General features: G+C 48.6%; 1 protein-coding gene across 2 annotated transcripts in view; it reads right to left on the reverse strand.

The window, feature by feature from the left end:
- Positions 1-5174: 5174 nt before the first annotated feature.
- Positions 5175-21746, reverse strand: part of ARMH3 (armadillo like helical domain containing 3) — a 129150-nt gene continuing 112578 nt past the window's right edge. For both annotated transcript variants that reach the window (XM_061458947.1, XM_061458946.1), the window contains 2 exons: positions 13893-14009; positions 5175-7509 (listed from right to left, as the gene is read on the reverse strand). In XM_061458947.1, the coding sequence (XP_061314931.1) occupies positions 7417-7509; positions 13893-14009 (210 nt within the window). In that variant the 3' untranslated portion in view covers positions 5175-7416. The remainder of the gene's footprint in view (positions 7510-13892; positions 14010-21746) is intronic.

Consider the following 21746-nt stretch of genomic DNA (forward strand, 5'->3'; position numbering starts at 1 on the left):
CTTAGCAGACACGAGGGCTGGGCATCCTGCCAGGATTCACAGCCTTTGAGCCTTCCTCTGCTAGGGAAAAATGCAACATCGTCCCCTAAATGTTCTTCTGGGCACTGAGAGCCGGGGTCTGCAGGATGCTGGGGTGGGAGCAGCCTTTTCTGCTGCAGAAACAGGTCTGGTTCCTGACTGCCCACCCAGACCCAGGCAGGGACCCAGATACACCTCGATAAACAGGGCAGGGGTCCTGTGGAAGCACGCAGGTCCCTGAGCTCATCTCTGGGAGAGCAGCAGGGAACCACGGGGAAACGGGGCCATGTAAAGCTGCCTCAGGGCTTGGTAAAGCCAACACCAGGGTAGGAGAGGGATGGAGAACAAGGAGGCGGGCAGGAGACACAAGGGGGGATGTGAATTGGGGCATGGCGGGTGCTGCACCCTGAGGTGCAGCCCAGGCTGTGTGTTCCTTGAAGGTTCCTTGAACCCTTGTGGTTCCTGGGACCACCCATCCATCCTCACCATGATGGAAATCACCCGTTCACATCAGTCTAGGAGGGAGGCACGTTCCTTAAGTGGCCCATCCGTCACCCTGTCAGCGGCAGCAGTGGCACTTCCATAAAGGACATCTTCATGGATTAATGCTGCTCCCAGGCAGTGGAACTGCAGCCAGGAATGGCTCTGAGCCAGGGTGAGAGGGGTCAGGAGATGTGTGCAGGGTCATGCTGTCCAAGGGGCTCATTTGTCCCCAGCTTAGGCCATCTCAGCCTTGTTGGGAGTAATTGGGGAAGGGGACAAGTTTGGGATGCTCCAGTATTGCCTGGAGCATTGGATGCAGAGTCCTGCTGCTGGCAGAGCTGTGCCAGGCTGCCACCAGCATTGTCTGGACCCTTGCTGTACCAAGCAGAAAACCCCAGGCTCAACACAAAACCCAAGACAATCCCAAAATGCTCCCATCAACAGAAGCAAGAAGAGCCTGGAACAGAGGCAGGAGCTCTGGGGTAGAAGGATGCAGGGAGCTCTCCCCGAGGCAGGAGCCCTGCAAGCCCTCTGCAAACATCCTGCTGCAGCTGCTATAGTGGGACAGGGAGAGGGAAAGATGCGATTTAACACTTCATTAGGCAACCACAAGGCATCGATCTGCCCTACCAGCCTGCGTGTTGTCTAATTGCATATCTCCGTTCTTATTAATTCTATTGGAAAAGCAGGGAGCAAGACTCGGGAGTCTGATCCTATCTTTAGGAAATTTCAAACAGAGATGTAATTACCAACTACTCTAAATCATGGTGCTTTATCCACTGTTAACAGTATTTTAAAGCCATGGTCATCAATAGCAAGTCCTCGGGATGCACTCTCAACAGATGCCATTAATCTTATTTTGACTGCAATCGCCTGGTGCCTCTGGGCTCAGATTCACACTTGGCAGTGAGGGACAGCTCTGTTTCTCCAGCAAAGCAGGCTTCTGGGCAGCCTCAGTCTGGGACATGGGATGCAGCATGGGATGCTCCTAGAACCAGCCACAGTGGGCAGAGACCGGAGCTCCTTAACCCTTCCAAAAATGCCAGCAAACAGCAGTGTTAGATGGGGATGAGCAGTTCAGCACCAGGGTCCCACACAGCCCCCCAGCCCGGAGGAGGGATGCTCGTGGCCATGCAAGCTGCTGCAGGGGAGCTCCAGGCAGGGCAAATGGCCTCACTCAGGTATAAACCACAGTATTTACTACATCCACAAAGGAAATGGATCTGGGTGGCACGAGACCTGGACAAGCCTCATGCAGCCCTGGGGTCCCGAGGGAGGACACAGGGAGCAGCAGAGCAGCAGGTCCTCCTGGGGAGGACACACATAGGGGAGGACTGCTCCCATCTCATTAACGCACCCTGCAGAGCCACATAAGAAGGTGGGAGCCACTGTGAGATTCAGACCTGGGGCGGGGAATTTCAGCTGCCGAAAACCTTGCAGATCTAGAGGAGGAACAGATGCCTGCAAGCTGCTGGGAGAGCCTTGCAAGGGGGAATGCTGCAGGAGAAAGGGAACCCCCTTTGTCAAATACAAACCAGCAGGTGGGAGAAATCTGGATGCACAGGAGGGAGACTTCACATCACTCTGTGTGTCCCTGAAAGCCAGTCACCTGCCTCTGCCAATGACTCCAGCAAGGAGGGACTCTCTGGCATGGCCACACTGCTAGGGGGTCTGTGGGGGTTCTGTGCCCACCCTGACTGTTTCTCTGCTACTTATGTGTGAAGAAAAGCACTTGGTTTAGAAAGCAAAGACTGCTCTGGAGCACACTTGGACTATGGAGGTACCTTGAGTCTCACAAACCCTCACAGCACTGTAAAGAATCTCTCGTAAATGTTGTGTGCTCAGTGCCTGTGGGATCAGCTTTTATTTAAAGAGGAACCAGATACTATTTCCATCCTTAACTTACACCACACGGGATGCCACACCAGGGGCCCTTTCAGCAGCTCAGGTCTGCTATGAATACAGGCATGCACCTCTGTCAGGAGCGAGTTTGTGCTGTGGACATGGGTCTTGCTCTGCCCAAGCTCACCTCCATGGGAGGGGATGTCCATGCTGTGACCCAGGTGCCACACACACACACATTGCTCTTTGGTCTCCATCCCATCCCACTGGCCTGGCAATGACCATAAAGAGGATGAAAGCAGGGGACGGCATGGTGCAGACCGGTGCTGCTGGAGCATCACTTGCAACAGGCTGGGGGAGCAACTGGCTTGGAGCTGCTGGGCAGGGAACAGCCACAGCTGCCATAGTACACCTCACCCTGGACACCGCAGGGAGGGCCCCGGTTGAACCCTGGAGCAGGGGAGCTCCAGCTAATTAGTCATTAATTACTTCAGAGAGGAAACGAGCAAAAGCCAACCTGCGCATACCTGTGGCACAGTGACCCGCGGGCCCCGGGACCTGGCCAGGCTGCACATCACTGAGGAATGGTCAAGGGTTCACCCATTAAGCAGAGCTGAAGAGCCAGCCCAGCCCAGTGTGTGTCCATCTCCCTGCAGCCTCCCCAGCCCCTCCATGCTCCCCCAGGACTCCCAGGAGCTCCCAGGCTCGGGCAGCAGCCTGGCAGGGCTCTGGGCTGCGCTGCCGTGAGCGGTGAGCCCGGCTCATTTAATCTATTCAATTGGATTCAATTTCCAGCCGCATGATTCAATTAGCCCGGGGGGGACAGCACAGGAGAGCAGGGGCTGTGGAGAATGGCCCGGCCTGTGCTCCGGCTGCCATGGAGCTGGGAGGGGGGAGAGCAGCATGGAGGCACAGCAGCTGTTCCCGCAACAGGAGCAAATCAAGCATCCAGTGATGGTCCCCCAAGGGTGCTGCTTGTTTGGGGTCACTCTTCTGCTTGATCAGTGTCCCCCTCAGCTCACCCACACTGGGCTGCACTGGGGACAACCAGGGCTCTGACTGGCACGAAGGACTCTCAGTAGCCCTAGGGAATGCCAGGTCCCACAAGCCTTGCAACAAGCCCTTCTCCAGCCTCCTGGCCCAGACTTTCATTCCTCATTCCCTTTTCTGTCTACCCTCCCGCTGAGAGAATCAGCAAAGGCATGAATTTCCAGCAGGGGAAAAGCACATCTTGTTGTGGACCCTTTGGATGTCTGCAGCTCCTAACACTGGGCTCTACCCTTTTCCTCTCAGGTTACCGCAATGGCTCATCTGCCAAAAAAAACCCATCACCTCCACAGGAACCAACTTCCATCCAGTACATCCCTGCTCATCCCCACAAGTACCAAACAAGAAAACAGCCCAGAAAACAGGAGATGAGAATAAATATCCAGGAGGCACTGGTGCTGACACCGAGATGGAGAGCTGCTTGCGAGTGCCAAGAGCCAGCTGTAAATCTTCCTGCAGACTGCTGGCTGTGCAGCAGCCCCAGCACACACGATGGCAGCCGTGACTTGGCAGGGCACTGGTATCTCCCTCTGCCTGGCGGGAAGAAGCATGGGGAGGCAGATGTAGCATGCCGGGCCTGACCCCCTGCACAAGTGCTGTGTTGCTATCTCTCCCCAGGACACTAAGCTTCTCTTCCTGATACCCACCGTGTAACAGCCTGGCAGGATCCTAGAGCCGGGGAAGAGCATCAGTGCTTCAGGCAGGCAGAGAAAAGCACCCCAAGGGGAACCAGGACATGCGCACGTGGAGGGCAGCTCAACCCTAGAGACATATCCTCCACACCACATGGATGGGACCACAACAGGTAACAGCCATGCTCAGGAAGGGGATGAAGAGGCTTACAAACCAGAGTAGGGTAAGGGTACGCCTTACTTTGTGTACATGAGATCCAGGGGTACTACCTGCTCCGAACACCCCAAACCATCACATGGAGCTGACACCCCCTACCAGCCTCCCTTTGGTACTCTGTGCCTCTTCTGACAAGCTACAGCCCTGGCAGGGGAAACTCAGCTCCTGAGAAGCAGCTTCTTTCTCAAGTCTGCTTGAAAAATGGGACCTGCAAGAACTGAGGAAAAAGATACCAAAAATCACAGTGGCACTTACAAATCAATTTTCAGTGACTCCCCCCAAAGTTTTGCTCAAACTCAATTTTTCTCCTGCAGAATTTGGTCATTATTTTGTAAAATATTTGTCTCCCTGCAGCAGCTGCCTAATTTAAAGGCAGCAATCTCATTTCTCCCCACACTCCCCAAGCCTCAAAACCAGCTCTTCCAATAATAGACTGAGTTATGAATTAGATAGAATAAAATACACTCAACTTCTCAGATCAGATACGGGAAAGTTTGGGGCCACCAGCCACATCCTGAGGCTGAATGTTAAAGTTAAATGACTTTCTGCTCAGTTCAAGCTGGCTCCCAGACACAAGCACCAGTGCGGTGTTTAACAAAACAGGGATATCTGCAGCAGAATCCGTGAGCAAGAGCTGGCTGATACCAGCAGGAGAGAGCACCACACTGTGCACAGGAAGATCTCTGCATCCCTTGCTCATGGGCTCTCAGCCTTGTCTGCTATCCCTACCGGCAGCCCCAGGGGCATGTTGACTGCTGCTGGTACCTGCAGCCTGGATCAAGGAGGGGGCACTGCTGAGTGCACCACAACCTGACTGAGCAGGAAGAGCCCGAGGGGAAGTGACTGCCTTGCTGCAGCCACATGCCACCACCAAATGGTGACAGGGCCACCCCCATAACACCCCTCTGTGAAGGACAAACGCTGCACACTCTGGATAGGCAGGGCTCTGCTATTTATTGAGCTCTCGGTTTGTATGTACATCCACTTACAGTGCTTGGTTTGGTGACAGCGTGACAAGAGGATGTGTCAGTGTCTTCCCCAGCTCAGCCTTGGGTGACGGCTGACCCCATGAGAGTGGTTTTCCACTCACAGCCTGGGATTCTCAGTTCATCCCAAGAAGGGAGCACCCTGGGGGAGACGAGATCTTCTATAGCTGAGCCCAGAGTGAAAAGCTGAAAATCCCAGAGGTTGCGGAGGCAGAGGCAGACTCATTCCCAACTCTGTCACGTATCTGCTTAGCCTCAGCCTAACTGGGATAGGCGAAAAGGAGGCATGGGGACTGCTGGGTGCTCCAACAACACCGATGCTGGGGCTGCACCTCAGGGAAGCAACTCAAGCCCCCTTTAGATGAAATTCCCTGTCCCCAGACGCAAGATCATCTAGCAAGAGCTCCCCATATCTACAGACGAGTGCCATGTGCTGCAAGCCATCGCTATTGTTTCTTTACCAGAGAAGCTGACTCCTTCTACGTGCCCTGTCCCGTTCTCAAGCCAAGTGATTTTATGGAGTCTGCTTGCTCTCCCAAGCCCTGTCCCTTTGGTATGTATACATTTCTACACACTTGCGTGGCAGAAAGCAACTAAGTGTCTGGCTTAGCTGATAAAAGCCAGACAATTCCCTGCTGAGGCAAAGTATCTCCTGTCAGGAGAAGCCGGTGCTCCCAAGGAAAACATGCGGTCTTCATCAGGTGCTGTGCTCAGCGGGTGGCCAAGGACACAGCTTTCGGTTTCCCATGCTCATGGCAGGTAGAGATGAAACATGAATGCAATTAACACGTTAGCATGAAGAAGCCTTGCCTAAAAATGGTAGTAAATGAGCATGACGTTCACACTGCTCACACTAACCTAACAAGGCTAAGAGTGGGGCTAGGCACTTCTTTTGCAAACAAAACTATTTTCTAGGGAAAAACAAAAGCGGACCTGGGATGTAAATAACTTCTCTGCTTCTGTCCACAAAGTCAGGCCAGATCCTAACATCACTGCTGGGAGCTGAAAATGCAGGAGCAGGGAATGGATGTTTATGCTGCGTATTCCTGAGTTGGCAGCCAGACACAGCACTCGGAACAGGCTCTGCTGGCCCTGGGCACCTCTGAAACACGGGCTCTGGAGCAGAAAGGCCTGCCTGGGCCCCAGAACATCATCCCATAGCTCTTCCTTAGGAAGTCCTCAGCAGACTGTTGCTGCAAGTTGCTTGGTGAAGACAGGAGGGCAAGCGAGAAAATGAAGAAACTTCTTCTCCAGCTGCATTTTAATCGTGTGCTACACACAAGGGAAAAATGGGGACTTCTTAGTTCATGAAGGTCACCAGGCACTTGCAAACATGTGCAAGGCAGACACTCCGGTGAGGAAGGGAAGGATTGTCACAATGCAGTCTCTGATGGGCAATAAGGAGAGTGGGGAGAGGGAGTCACCCTGTCCTCTGCCCCGTGAAAATGGAATATCCCAAAATGTCCCTCAGCCTTAGAAAACAGCAGAGATGAGCTGGGCTACTGGAAGTAACAGTGACCCCAAGCACAGCTGGTCTCCAGTTACAACAGGACCCTGTAAACCAACAGCCTTGGAGGCAAAATTTTTCCTTCTCCAATAATCCAGTGGCTTAGTTCAAGTGACACCATAAGAAACCAGCAATGAGGAGGGCCTGCTCCTTGGGGAAACTGTTTTATACCCCAAAGCCATTCCCAGTGGGCTTTGATGTACATTGCAGGAGGGCAGGATAATTCAGGGTGACAGAAAAGAACAGCCCTCACCTGGGATCAGGAAGCTTTCCCCATAGAGCAGGCAAGTGATCTCAATGCAGAAGTGTCTCACACAGCTGGACTGGCTTTATTATTTTGGTTGTGAGCTCTCCCCAGCTCTGCTACAAAGCTTTCCAGTGCATCTTCCCTGAGGCTGTGGAGGGAATCCCTATTGCTATGTCACAGGAATGGCTGCCCATCCCCATTGCACCTTACAGAATTGCTTCCTCCTTCTCCTCAACATGCCCATCGCTCTCTTCAGCCCCAGTCCTGTTGAAACACATGCCTTTGGGATCAAACACACAGCAGCAAGGCTCTCCCCTAAAAGAAATGCAGTCCCTTCTGCAGGCGGAAGGCAAGGGGCAACTGGCTGCAGATCTGTAGTGTCCCTGCCCAAACAGGCCCATCTCTGGTCAGCCCTGTGCAGTGGCAGCGTCCCCACTTCAAGAGATCGTAGAGAACTCCTTCAGCAGCAGTTCCTGGCTCAGCGTGTTGAAAGCCAAGTTCTTCCTCACATTGATGCTGATGGACCGAACCTGGCAGAGACAAAATGAGATGTTTTAGCCAAGGGATTCCTCCTGGCTCCCCATAAGCATAGCAGCTTTGATGCTGCTGACCTCTAGGTTCAGCATGAAACTGTTTTGATGCTGTTATAGCCCCAGAGAACTTGCTGCAGCAAACTCCCACTGCAGCTACAGCTTAGTAAGAAATCCCTGAGGATCTCCAGCAAGGAGAGTAAATTCCAAATGAGAGAGGGATGGGAGAGGATGCTCTGTTTGGATACATAAGCAATGACAGCTTCCTGCTGTGGGGCAAAGCAATGGGGAAAGTGAGCACTTCCAGGTTGCAGCTGGAACAGCATTTTCTACCAGTGCCCACTGGTTCTGCTCCAGAACCTGCAGATCCAAAGATACAGAGTCAAGGAAAGGACAGAGGCCATGCTATGATGCTGTTAAATTACCACTAAGGCTGGCAGAAACCCGTGGGTCCAGGGCCAGCTGTATTTTGTGCTGAGTGCCTTACACTTGAAGCTGGCTCACTAGCTGTCTCTGAAGAAGTGACAACTTCATCTCTCAGTGATACCCAGACTTCTGGTCACCTGCAGAGTCTGTGAAGAGCAGCCGGACAGCCCTGTTGTGCAGCAGCTTCCTTTCCCTTCCCCCTTCATGCCTGCAGACTCGCTGGCTGAACACACAGGCCCCAGACTGGGCTCAGTCTCAGCAGCACTCGGCAACGAGAAAACAAAGTCAAACATCATCTGTGTCAGCGACTCTGTGCAGCAGTGACAGAAAGCAACACTGACACAAGCTCATCCAAACAACGGGATTACAGTTCCCAGAGACTTGGAGCCTGTGATAATAAGGTTGTTGCTGACCTGGTTAGTGTTTTGTGCTTTTCAAAAGCAGTGGGGGATGAATTATATAGAAGCAGAATGAGGAATCCTACACTGGGGGCTGGGAAGCAACTTAGCACTTGCTGCACTGGTGAGAAAAAAAAAGAGGGAAGGTTAGAAAGCTCCCCAAAAGGCAGGAATTGTACGAGTGGGAAGCAAATCAAGACATGCAAGGTTAACAGGGATAGCTGTGAAATGAACCCCAGTGAACCCCACTGCACAGACCTTAGCAACCCAAGCAAGCCAGCAAAGATGTCTACACTTAAAGAAAGAATACTTAAGTTTCGTGGCGTCTCCAGAAACAACAAACTCTCCTTTATCAGGATGCTTGGCAGAGACCCCATGTGTTCTTGTTTCCTTGGAGCACCCTGTCACCTCCCTTCTCTACATGTCCTGTGACTTACTCCATACTGAAATAGTTTGGGATCACGTCTTGTAGGATAACCCACTTTAACATAGATTATAGCAAGTTGTCTCCAGAGCACTGGTTTGCACTGGGCTGTCTCCCTGTCAGGAAATAGCAGCCCCGCTAGCAGGACTTGGTCTCAGTCCTACTGAATGCTCCCCACTCCAGTGCTCAGCAACCCAGTTCCAGAGGGGAACAACATGGCTAAACGGATGAGAAACCTCTGCCCTGGGGAGTGTAATTGCCTGTAGAAAAGGGGGAGATGCTACATGCAGTCTAAGCTGGCATTCTTATTCTGACTATGAGCATTTCTATGGGCTCCAGCAACAGAAAGGACAAGCAGAAATGAGTTCCCGGCCTTAGGAACTGCTGCCAGGGACCAGGCACCAGTGGTAAAAGATGCCCAACTTGTCTACAAATCAAGGTCTCCTATGAGGCAGCAGTCTCTAAGAGTCCAGAAAGGGAGGCTGGAGTGGTACATGATGAAAACACAGGACTTAGTGAAATTGTAGCCATGGGGTAGACAGAGCACCAGAAATTAAGCTTGTTTAGTTTGCAAAGAGACAGTTTAGGAAGAACAGAGCAAACACTCTCCAATATGTAAAATGAGGTCAGAAAGAGAACAGTGAGTAATATTTCTCTGCCTCCCCAGGGACGGGGCAAGAAATACTCAAGACAAAGAAGATTACACTGGAAAAGAAGTAATACTTTTAAACCTATGGGTTGTGAAGCAGTGGAGTAGATCACCTCGGAAGCTGTTTTCACCTGAAAACAGCTTTAGGTTTCAAGAGGAGCTTAGACACAAACTCTGGTCAAGAGCAGTCTAGTTGGCTTTAATTTGCTTTAACACAAGCTGGGGAGACGTTTCTACAAATCTCTGCCCAGCATTGCCTCTGCTGTGAGAAAGCAACAGCTCTGAACCAACCAGCTTAAAAGGTAAGAATAGCACAAATTAGAGTTAAATCAAGTTATCTCTGGCACCAGAGCTCAGGTCAGGGAGCCAGAGCTCATCTCCCTTTTGGGATTGGAAGACCAGGCAGTGACACGGGGGGGGTGTCAGCCTGTAACAAGGTGTCCTGGGTTCAGCAGTAGCAGTCAGGTTTCTCCTTTGTGGTAGCTGGTGCAGTGCTGTGTTTTGACTTCCAGCCTGGGAACAGTGCTGGTGATACTGATGTTTTCGGTTGTTGCTAAGTGATGTTTACCCTGACCAAGGCTCATGCCATGTGAGGCTCATGCTCTGCCAGGGCGGAGGGGAAGCCGTGAGGAAGCAGACACAGGGTGCCTGACCCAGGCTAGCCAGGGAGGTATTCCATACCACAGCATGTCATGCCCGGGCTGGGGGTTAACTGGGAGTTACCCAGAAGGACACAGGCTTCCAGGTGGGACTCGTTTCTTGGCCGGTGGTATCGTATTCTCTTCCCTTGTTATTTTCTCTTATCATTGTTGTCGTTGGTGGTAGCGGTGGTGATTTGTGTTGTACATTGGTTGCTGGACTGTTCTTGTCTCAACCCGTAGCAGTTGCACTCTTTCGATCCTCCTCCCCGTTCCTCTGGGAGCGGGGAAGGGGAGAGCCCCGGGGGGGGGGGGGGGCTCAATTGCTCTCAGCCTGGCACCACTCACTGGGAGTGAGTGAACAAGCTGTCTGGCTAGGGTTTAAACCACGACACAAGGATAAACTTCAGAAGCTTCCTGCAGTCTGGCTGAGCTGCTCCATCCATGAGGCTACACCCCAGGACTCCTCCTAGCTCCTGGTGCAGCAGGCAGCCCAGGCCTGGCTGCCAGCCTGGAAGCTACCAGAACCCTCTAGAGTGGCTTACACAAGCAGACAAAACCAGCCTTGGAAAGTAAGCTCAGAGCTTTTAACAGCCATTCTGCAAGGAAGTAAAAGCAGAACGTGTCCTCTCTTGGTTCTGCATGGAGCATGCCGGAGCACAGTAGTGGCAGGAGAGCTTTTAGAATTGCTTTCTCCCTATTAGGAGCTTCGATCACATTTAATGCACAAACTTGGCAGAAATGGGAAATGCATGAAATGGTGACATCACCTAAAGAACAACAAGCAAATGAAAGAATGGATGTAGTGGTGGCATTAACCACGTGAGGAAAACAGTATTCAGTTCTAGTTTCATGTCATTATAGCTGGACAGGAGCAACACTGTACAGACACTCCTACTTCACAGCAAGTCCCATCAATTAAACCCGTTTCAAATCAACAAGCAGCTCTTAAGAAATTTGTACAATGGGAGGAAGGTTTACACTGACTACTACATCTAATTAAAAGTCAAATTAGTGTAATTTCCCCTGCAGAAATCAACCCCTAATCAGGCTATTTTGAGACTCTGCTGACACCCATCCAACTGCAAAGACAGTGAATGTTTTAGAAAGACGCTGAATCTCTTTCCACGCATTCCTCCAGCTGTAATGTGAGGGTCCAAAAGCTCACATCCAAACCATTCATTCTGTCAAAGCAGTACAGACCTCAAATGCCATCCCTGAGGGTTCAAAGGAAAAGAAATAAAGCATTAGAAAACTTCCTAACTTCCTTCCTTTAGCCCCTCAAAGGCAGCACAACAGGCCAGAAAACCCAGTTGATAAAACACTCTGCACATCACCTTCCACTACAATGTGGCTGCAGTATCACAGGCCTTTGAAAGCTTCTTTGAAAAGGGAATGTGAGAAGAAAGCAGATTTTTCTTTGGGATTAGCAAGAAAGAGCAGCACTGAGGCAAAGCCAGAGAAGCGAAGCAGTGCATTAGCAGAGGATGTCAAAGGAGTGAGAACGAGATTTTTAAGCATAAAGGAGTCAAGAGAATGGCTTGGGGAAGTTTCTGCTCACCCACTTAATGGGAGCACAGAGAGATGAAAAGGCAGTCGAAAAGGAAAATGGCTCCTGTGTATCATTCCCCACCAAGAAGGATTTGCTTTAATGCAATCACACAGACACAGGTAAGAAAAGCAGTCAGAATCTGGAAGCAATTATTTGCAAACAGATCCTGTTCAGGAAGACCTGATGGGACCAGCATGAGTTTGGAAACCATGCTGGAAACCTGTAGTTCACCACCAGACCTGCTCCTTTGGCAGAGCCTGTGAAGAAAACTGCAGCAGCTTCACTCTGCCACCTCCATGAAATCCTGCAAACCTCAGCTGTTAAACATAATGCATTGGGCAGGGGGATATTATCCAACATGAGACCAGCAATAGAAGACAAAGTAAAGATTAAAAAGCCTTGCAAAAAGGAAGCCAACTACCTGGTTTGAAGAGGATATAGAGAGGACAGGGCAGACTAGGTTCTTTTAGATGAGTTGTTCAAACAATTAATAGAGCCATCAGTTACTGTGCACCTAGAGATAGAAACAGCGTGGAGGACAGGAGGCCAGCTGGGTTTGTTGAAGACAAATCATAGCATATCAGGTTGATTTCCTGCTGTGTTGAGGGAACAGCTTAATGGAATGAAGGGGATTTTCTATAGCTATGAGTAAAGAACATTTTATAGGGTCCCAATTCTCAGGGCATCTAGAGAAATGTGGATTAAACAGATTCACAACTGGGTCAAATCAGCACATTTAGATGGTAATTATTCAGGCTTTCATATGCTCTTGAGGAGAGGGTCTCAGGGGTATCTGGATGGGCAATATTCAGAAGGGAGGTGAGGAGGGGCTGGTTAATCTGAACAGATTTTTAAATGATACATAATTGGGATTTGGGGAAAAAAATAACTAAATAAATCATCCAGCTAGGAAGAAAATAATTTTAGCTGAAGTGTTTTGTAGCTGTGATGATCTTATGACTGAGAATGTCATTTTAATCAATTGGCATGATCAGCCTGAGCTTCTGCTAGGCCAAGTGGAAAGTGGGGCATGCAGGAAGCAGAGCAGTCATGTGGCTGGGGAAGGAGATGCTGGCTGAGGAGGGCAGGAGCCCTTGGGATGGAAGAGATGACAACAGAAACATGAATATGAGTTATTTCCAGGGTACAGTAACAGAGGCACCCTGTGTCACAGGAAGGCTATGCCCAAATTTCTTTGCATGTATTCCAAATACGGTATCAAACAGCAGGCCAGAGAGATAAAAACAAGCACAAGAGCACAGAAAAATGGCATGAAAGTGATTGCAAGTGTTTTTGCTTGCATTCTACCCAATGGCAGTGCTGAAATGACCCAAAACATTAAAAAGCATTCTGTAGAAGGAAGCAAAACCAATTCAGGCATCCTTGCTCCGGAGCAGAGTAGACAGAGGGAGGCATAACATTCCCAAACTCATGCAGACTCGTGACAGAGTGGGCAGGCATCAATTACTCATCAATCAGCAAGGTCAGAGCTAGGAGAGAGAATCAGCTCTCAAACTGGTGGAGAAAGCTGCCAGAGCTGGAGATCTCTCCCTTTGCTGAAGCTGTAATAATTTGAAAGGGAAGAAAACCAGGCTCCCCTCAGATACAAGGCACTACAAAAGCTGCCTCCCTGGTGATGCAGCTCTTGGACAAGAAAGTTGTGTCAAGGCAATCTGGAGCAGGCTGAGCAAGCTGGTTTGCTAAAGAATATAACTACCAACCCAAACTATTTGGACTCAGTTTTGTCTTCACTATATTATTTGGGGGGGGCTTCCTACCATCAGTCTTCTCCTCTGGCAAAGGAGACAATTGTAGGGAATGCCTTTGCTTTCTTTGATTGGGAACCCTATTTTGTGAGTGATGAAGAAAAGCAATGAGCAGGGCATATGTTTCACCAGCATTGTATATTCTGCTCAGTCTCACACTTTGTGGTCCCCTTAACAAAATCAAAAAGGCTAAGTTGCTTTGTGTGATAAACCCAAGGTGGGAGCTGTTAGCTTCTCCACCATGCAAATTTACCACCACAAAGCACAGTGGATCTCCATGGCAGAAGGACAGAGACTGACTGACTGGTTGCTGGCCTGAGCAGTCTGGGGGTTCTTTCCCAGCCAGCTATGGTGGGGCAGGGAGCTGCAGGGCACTTTCAGACCTGTTGAGACATGCAGTGCCTGTTCAGATCCTATTCCTGCTCCATCTTTGGAGGCAGCCCAATGGAGTAACAGGGCTGCCACTGCCCAGGCTGTAAGCAAAGGCTTTGGAAAGGGGTTGTTGATTCCGGAGAATCAAGGCATCTTACCAGCTCTTTGAAGAATGCAGCCTCTTTATGCTGCTCTGAGTAGCGCTCGTACTGGTCCAGTCCGTCCTGCAGTTTCAGGGTCAGCGTGTCATAGTTGGACCGCACCACTTCCAAAACCTGCCAGAGACAGCCAAATACAGCAGAGGAGTCAGCATCCACAGACACCTCAGCATAGGAGGAGCAAGGCTGAAGTAGATCACAGCTCTGGCACCTGTATCTGCAACATACATGGCTTTAACAGCCAATATTTAGCTCACTGCTAACAACACAGAGGTGGGCACTAAAGTCTTCCTAATGCCAGTAAGGAACAGCTCTCAAATTCACAGAACTTCTCCATTCATGAGAACAGTGGATGAGCCTGTATCTATAACAGCAGCAGTTTTCCAGATACTATTATGTCACAAGGAGAAACAGACATGATCTCATTAAACTAAGTAGCTAATTACCATTTGGACACCCAAATGTAACACAGGTTTGCCTGACCTGGTTCTTCCAGAGCTAGTTTTGCTAGCACACTCCTCCTGGCTTTCTCATCACCATTCACAATCTGCTAAACCACCAGCTTCTACAGCTGTTCAGGTCAGCTTTCATACAGAGCACTGTGCTTCTCTCCTGATAGAAACAAGCTTCTGACAGGCACCAAGATAAGACCATCCATGGTACAGACTCTGGTCTTGGAAACAGATGGAGACACAAATCCTGACCTTCCTGCCCAGGAGATATTTTATTATTTAGTTTCACTGCAACCAAAGCACTCCAGCTTCTATTACTGCCTTGCTCTGCTCCCAGCACTGGGATATACTTGCGAATTCATAGTTACACATCTCTGTCCTATTGAACTATTTATTTTCCTAACTCAGGAGCACCAAAAGGGACTCCCAAAACACCTTTTAGTTTCAAAGCATTGCATGGACAAACACATTTCTCAAAGCATTTGTGAGATGGTAAGTCATGATAATCTTCCTACCAGGAATCACACAGCTCAGCATTCCTGGGTAAAACATACGCTTGAAACAATTCTCTTAAACATATGGACTTATTTCTGTTACCATTGCTCTGAGAGCTAAACACAATCTCAGCATTTGAGGCTTGCATTACAGTAGCTTCTGCTCATGAAAAGCCTCAGCCAGAAGGACTACATAGTGTAATGTGCAAAGGAAGAGGACATTGCTCCAAGGCATCTCCACTCAGAAAAGATCCTAAGAAAAGCACTGCAGAGGATTTATTCTGGTCACAACAGTGACCAGAATAATAAGGAGCCCTTTGATTTCTCTTATCCTCCCAACAATGTAAACACTACCCACAATTGCCCTTTTAGACAGCTGGCAGCTCCTGCCTTTTACAGGTCCTTGAGCCCTGTCCTTATATCCTTTACTCTAGGAAACCTAGAGCTGCTTAGGGCTCCTTCAAAAGCTTGTTTCCCCCAAACTTTGTGGTAAACAGACACAGCCATCCAAATGTTTAGAAGTAGCAGAAGCCACATCAGCATCATCCACATTAGGACTGGGAGTAGAAAAGGGTTCCAGAAGTGGTTCCCAGGTGGGATGGTCACACAGAGTCTCTTTGCAGCCCAGCTCAACTCCAGCACTGCAGAGGAGAGCTAGAGGTAGGAATCAGCATTCTGCAATGCTATTTAAGAACAGCCTGTCAGCGTCCTGCTGTTCCAAGAGCATGCAGCTTCCTCTCCAGGACTCATTTCCTAATGCTGTTTGTCAGCTCCACTGGCAGAGAGGAGGAACCCCCTGCAATGACAGCCATCTCCAAATTCTTGCTCCTCCATGCAGAAGCTGGGAGAAGTCTCACAGAGCCAAGAGCAATGATGAAAGCAAGCTGCTTGGGTACAGAAATAATTTACTTCGGGATGCAATTACCCACTAGGGATGGAGAGCAATGGTATAATGCACCTTCTCCTGAGCCTTAAAGAATCTAGCAGCATGCATGAACCTCCTGTCAATCTGAGGAAGCCAAACTGACCAAGATTCATAAACTACAGGGGAGAAACCTTGTAACAGCTGGCTTCATCAGTAGCTCAGAATAGAGACATTTTACTAGGAACTTTCTCTTGGGATCCTCTTCACTCATCTGTGCCCCTATATGTACAGCCAAGCGTAGTGCCATACCGGTGTGCCCAGACAACGGACGCACACATGCTTCTCAGCAAAGAATCAGAACTCCTCCTTGCTAATTCCCAGTACAGATCTCTGCAGATACTCAACAGAGGTGTCCTCAAACCACAGAGAGCATCAGTAAACCCTGACAGCAGCAGCAAGCTCTGTAAGCAGTCCTACTGTGTAACCTTTGAAAGGCAGCTACAAGCTCAGTTTGATACTCTAGCAGGAGGACAGGGAAGGAAAAAGAGGCCCCAAAGTCTCCACTGTGTTACCCACTACTTATCATAGTCTCTGCAGTGAACTTCAGATCAGCTTATCCCTTTAGCTATGTATTTTCATTGGCTTTCACTCCTTATCTTCTTTAATTATGAAGTAGAACTTAAAAAGAAAGGGTAAGTTAAAAATAAACAGCTTCTCTTCACTGCCTGATAATTTCCCTTTTTTGCTGCTGCTGAGAACAAATGCTACGTGGGATCTGAGAGAAACCCACTCACAGATCATTTCACTTCATACTTTATAATGGATAGGAGCTGTTACTGAGATTAGGACCTGCCAACCTTGAGCCGATTTCATCTGCTCTTTAAGATGCAGCTGCTAGACAGAGGAGAGGTTAAAGAGCAGCAGAAGGTATACAGAGCATCTAACATGAAGGTTTGAAAGGCATCAGTTTTTTACATAGATGACAAAAATTCGCATCCTCTGTGTAACAGAAGATTGTGTGTGTTTGCATCCTTCATCCTTCTTACACACTGCTGTGACTTGCTCAGGAAAACTACTGCAGGAAGAATGCCCTTTTGCATTAAATATAGGAGATCTTTATCTGCACCTTTCTGTCAGACACAAACGAACTAGAAGAATTTAATGTTGAGATTAAAGCATTTCTCCTTCAAGGTCTTCTCCGACTTGGCCTTCACACAAGTCTCCATGGGAGACTAGAAAACAAATTCTAAGATGGTGCAGAATGAATACCTTTAAAAAAGGGACTTTCAGCTGGACAGGTCCACACAGATTTTAATTGTCACTCTTTGTTTGTTTTTAAATCTCATGAGGAGATGAAAGAATATTGCTTCTAGTGTCAGGCAAGGATAGGGGAAAACAGACTGTAGATGATTTCCAAGGAGCTTGATGTGACACTCTTCAGACTGCAAGAACAAACATGCAGGGAAAACTATAGGAAAAAAAAAGCTTTACTGTATCTTCACAGTTGAAAAAAACTAAACAAAAAGTAGTCACAACCTAAAGCTCTCTTTGTAGGTTACGCTGGGGGGGATCAGAGCCTTAAAAAAGCAGTATGATAAAAGTGAGTGACTCACACATGGCCAATAGAAGAAAAGCGAAGGCTGCTGAATTCCTTTCCTGCAGTTAACTGTCTCAGCCCTAGAGGCTACATTCACTCTTACTCCATTGCAACAAACCAGAACTCAGTGGAGCTGCACCACTGTAATTTAAAGGTAATTTGCCATAAAATTAACCCCCTGCCCCACCACTCATTCACTCAGTGCTTTCCAGAAGTTCCAGAGAAACATTAGGAATTCAGGTGCCTGCTTACATGTCCCCAAACAAACCTTTCAGGAGCTGCTCTGAACAGCAAGTGCTCTCTATGGCACTTGAATTTCAGCTTCCTCCTGCAGTTACAACTGCCCATGCCCCATAACTCTCCTTCCCCAGTAACACCAACAACTTGTGAGTAGAGGCATCCCTGTGTAACATCGCCGGGAAATGGCTGCCAGTGGAGGGGGTAATGTGGTGCTCATCTCTCTACAGCATCCCACCCATGCCATGCCATGCCATGCTGCTGCACCCAGAGGAACACGATTATTCCACAGGTTTTGGCTCATTACTTTGCTGCATCCACCAGCTTATCACTCCCTCACAAACTGGATGGACAACCTCTGAAGGGTCACTGGACTCTTGTGGACACAAGTTCTGAAATCAGTTCCCCCAAAACCAATAGCCTCTGCCTTCTAAACAGACCATGTTTTGCTGTATCACTCCATACACAGCCTCCTTCCTTACTGTACTGGAACTGATCCTCAACAGGAGCTGACTTGCTGCACTCCCCCAGGAGGGACCGGACCCTCTGGAAGGGCCTGTCCTTGGGAAACAAGAGGATTACATGGAGCAGTCTCCCATCCCCATCCTGCCCAGGAGAATATAGCCACTTAGAGCCGGAAAGCCAGAGAGGGAGCTGCACCAGCAATGAACTCTAATGGGCAACATGCAGAACTATGGCCCATCTATCTGGCAGACATGGAATACTTAATTGCTTAGTAACTTTTCAACCTGCAAAATCTTTCATCATCTGCAACTGCAGCCTGTGCCTTACTAGAACATAAAATTAGAGTGTGCCACCAATTCACACAGCAAGGTGGTAGGTAGGTTCTGGGAAGCATGAATGGGTAGTGACACAAAAATAAAAGAAAACCAGGAGCAAGAAGAAAGCAAGGTCTTGACACTGTCTTTTTAATCAATGCAGGAAAGGACAAGAATGCAATCAGTCAGCATCACTGGTACCTCACTAGAGTCTCTCCATGCCCGTAAGACAGTCATTAGCTACCACGACACAGAAGCCGTTGGAAAAGAACTGACTGAATGATTTCACATCAAACAAAAGGAAAAAAGCCCACACCCCAGCAAATCCCAGGTTAAAATCTGCTTGCCTCCCACACCAACACCCTGCAGCTCACAGGGCTGGGATGGGCAGGCTTTCCAGGTCAGACCTAGCAAGCCCTCACTGGATGGAAAAGCCAGGAGCTTCAGTCCCAGCTGTCCCATGCTGGAGGATGAAGCAGCCAGTCCATGGGGCATGTGATGCCGGCCCCTTACCAGCACTACTGCATGGACAGACACAGCATAGATGCAAAGGGCAGTCAGGGACAGAAAAATATGCCCTCTGTCCTCTCTGCAGAGATGGTGGCATGCCTGTCAGTGCCCATGTACCACACAGGGCACTATGGCAGTCCTACCTCTGAAACCTAGGCAAAGCCCAAGATATGTGGGTTTAGTTTGGACTTAAGTTTTTACACTGAGGGTGGTGAGGCACTGGAACTGGTTTCCCAGAGAGGTTGTGGATGCCCCATTGTTGGAAATACTCAAGGCCAGGATGGACGAGGCTCTGAGCAACCTGATCTAGTTGAAGATGTCCCTGTTTGTTGCAGGGGGGTTGGACTAGATGGCCTTTAAAGGTCCCTTCCAACCCAAACTATTCTATGACCCTATACACAAGCAAACCCAGCAGTCTTTCCATTCCGCTCAGAGGATGGAGGCTACAGAAGAGACATTAGGGTTTCTGTATTCTAGTAGAAGCCTGACATGCATTTTACACTGGAGTCTTCAAACTGGCTTGTTTACTGCAGGTTTAGTGCAAATCTTCCCTTTCTTCTCACCCCCTAATCTTCAGAAGCAACTCACTCCCTCAGTGTTTCTTCTAGTGAGCTCAGCTGAATAGCAACACTTATTGTAATGAAAAGGCTGCTGCTACCTGGACTATGAAGAGGCTATTGCCTCTCTATAATAAAGTGCCAGATAACTGATATAAATTTTACAGTAGCATCTTCTAATTAATATGGATTATTTATTTTGTCTAAATGGCATCACACTTCTCAGAGCAACTTAAAATTTGCTGACACAGGCTGGAATCTGTGCTGGATTTAATCCCCAGAAGTTCCAAAGACAAAACACATAACTAAATAAGTAGAAGTTCAATAAAAACACACACTTCCCAACAGACTCTGCCCAGACCAGTCCGCAGGAGCCAAGTTCAGAGAGGATACGCTACAATTGCCAGTGCTACAAACTGGCTTCAAGAAAAGCACCCACACTAGGACAAGTAGCAGCAACACTACCTTACCTTCACCACTCTCATGGAGGTGAATGTAGTGTTGATGCTTCAACACCATCTCTCACCCTCAAGCTGATCAAGCCATGAGTATCAATTCCATGTTCATGAATGCTAAGAGGAAGAGGAGGAGGATGTTGCTATGACAGTCTAACAACTGAGATTCCCAAGATATGCTGTGCATACTGCACGTACCTATGGATCCAGAGGATGCAAAGTGGGTCTGGTGCACGTGGTGGGAAAGACAAAGATCTGGGCTTAAGACACAAGAGTAGTGACTGCACATACATGCAGAATACACAGCATGTTGTCATTCCTGCTCCAATGCCCCCAGTCTCCTGCATCAAGCAGCTGCTATTCATATTACATGCAAGTGAAGGACCTATGTCCCTCTCTTGCTGCAGGACGAGAGCGTGAGCTGCTCAGGCTAAGCCTGTAAGACAGCCCCACCAGCTCACACAACTGTCACTCTCAGAGTAGGAAGCAGTATCCTGTCTGCCTTGAGGACTGGAAAATTTCCTGGAGAGAGGATTTTTCCAACAGTAAAAAGTCCAGAAGATTAAGTTAAAGCAACCAAGGGCAAATTTCTCTTCTGAGGTACGAAAAAAGACTGCACTGATGCAGAATGTATCACAGGAGGTCTGTCCAGGTCCATGCTCCAGTCCTGACTGTGGAGAAACAAAAGCTGGGGGGACTCTCTTGTTCAGTGCCTGGTGCTGGACACAAGCACAAGGCTGAGCAGATCACAGCAATGATGATTGAGCCAGGAGATATGGATAGCAGGTGCTTCACCCTGCTTTCCACTGCTAAGGCAAGTGCAGGGGTCCCTTGCACACAGTTCCCACCAGGTTACTCAGACACTCAACAGCGCTTTCCAGTCTTCCTCTGCTCAGCTCACCGAGCATTAACCAGGATACACTGTGTCTAAGAGCCCAGGACTGAACAGTCTTTGCCCATCAGTTTGTCCTTCATCCTTGCTAGTCACTCCTGGGTTCACTGCACTACCCTATGACCAGTCAAACACAAGGAAACACTAACTCTCCACATCCCAAATTCTTTCTGAGGATTGCTTTTATGTATTTGCTCTTGAGTTGTATTGAAATCCAGGCCTTGCCAATTCTCTGCAAAACGCAAAAGGTTTTGGTTGTACATAAAAATTATTATTATTTTACTTAGCAACAGCAACACCCCCTTTTCCTCACCTCACACAGAGCCATTCTACTGGGCTCAGATGATATACAGTAGCTCAGATGTGTGTTCAATGATCTCACAGAGATCTGTGATCTTTAAAGGAACAAGCCTACAGAGTTGACAGTTCCTACCCATGGAGTGGGAGGGTTTGGTTAGTCTTTCTCCTCTGCCCACAGGTGCCTCTTCTTCTGATGGTTAGTGATTTATAAGCTCTCTCAGAAAATTACTGTCATTCTCTGAACTCTGCTAGCAGAAATGGCATCCTGGTTTGGGACAAGAGTTACCTGCTCCAGAAACATTTCAAACCTACAATCCATTAGCAGCATAAGGTGTTCAGTTCTATTTTATAGTGGGAAGAGACTCACTGATCCAACCCACTCATGTAGAAATCACACAAAAACATGCCAAAGCCAAAATTGTTACCCAAGTCCATCCAGAAACAGCTGTAAATGGCACAATGGGCCAGGCCTTCACAAGATTCAACAATCACTTTAAGAAGCAGAAAGGCTGCTAAAAGGGACAAAGGCAAGTAATGAGACAGACATATGGCCACAGAGACCAGCTATGTGCTCAGTTTGCAGGGGACTTAAATTAGTAAGAGGTATAGACAAATAGGAGATATTTATGTGGTTGATAACCCTTGACCCTTTTGGTCCTCTCAATACAAAAAAGATGTGACAGGCTGGAAAGAGTACAGAGAAGGGCCACAGAGAT

Source organism: Pezoporus flaviventris, unplaced genomic scaffold (assembly GCF_033815535.1).
Source record: "Pezoporus flaviventris isolate CSIRO_AGI_PZ_B2104156 unplaced genomic scaffold, CSIRO_AGI_Pfla_v1 ptg000029l, whole genome shotgun sequence".
Taxonomy (NCBI): Eukaryota; Metazoa; Chordata; class Aves; order Psittaciformes; family Psittacidae; genus Pezoporus; species Pezoporus flaviventris.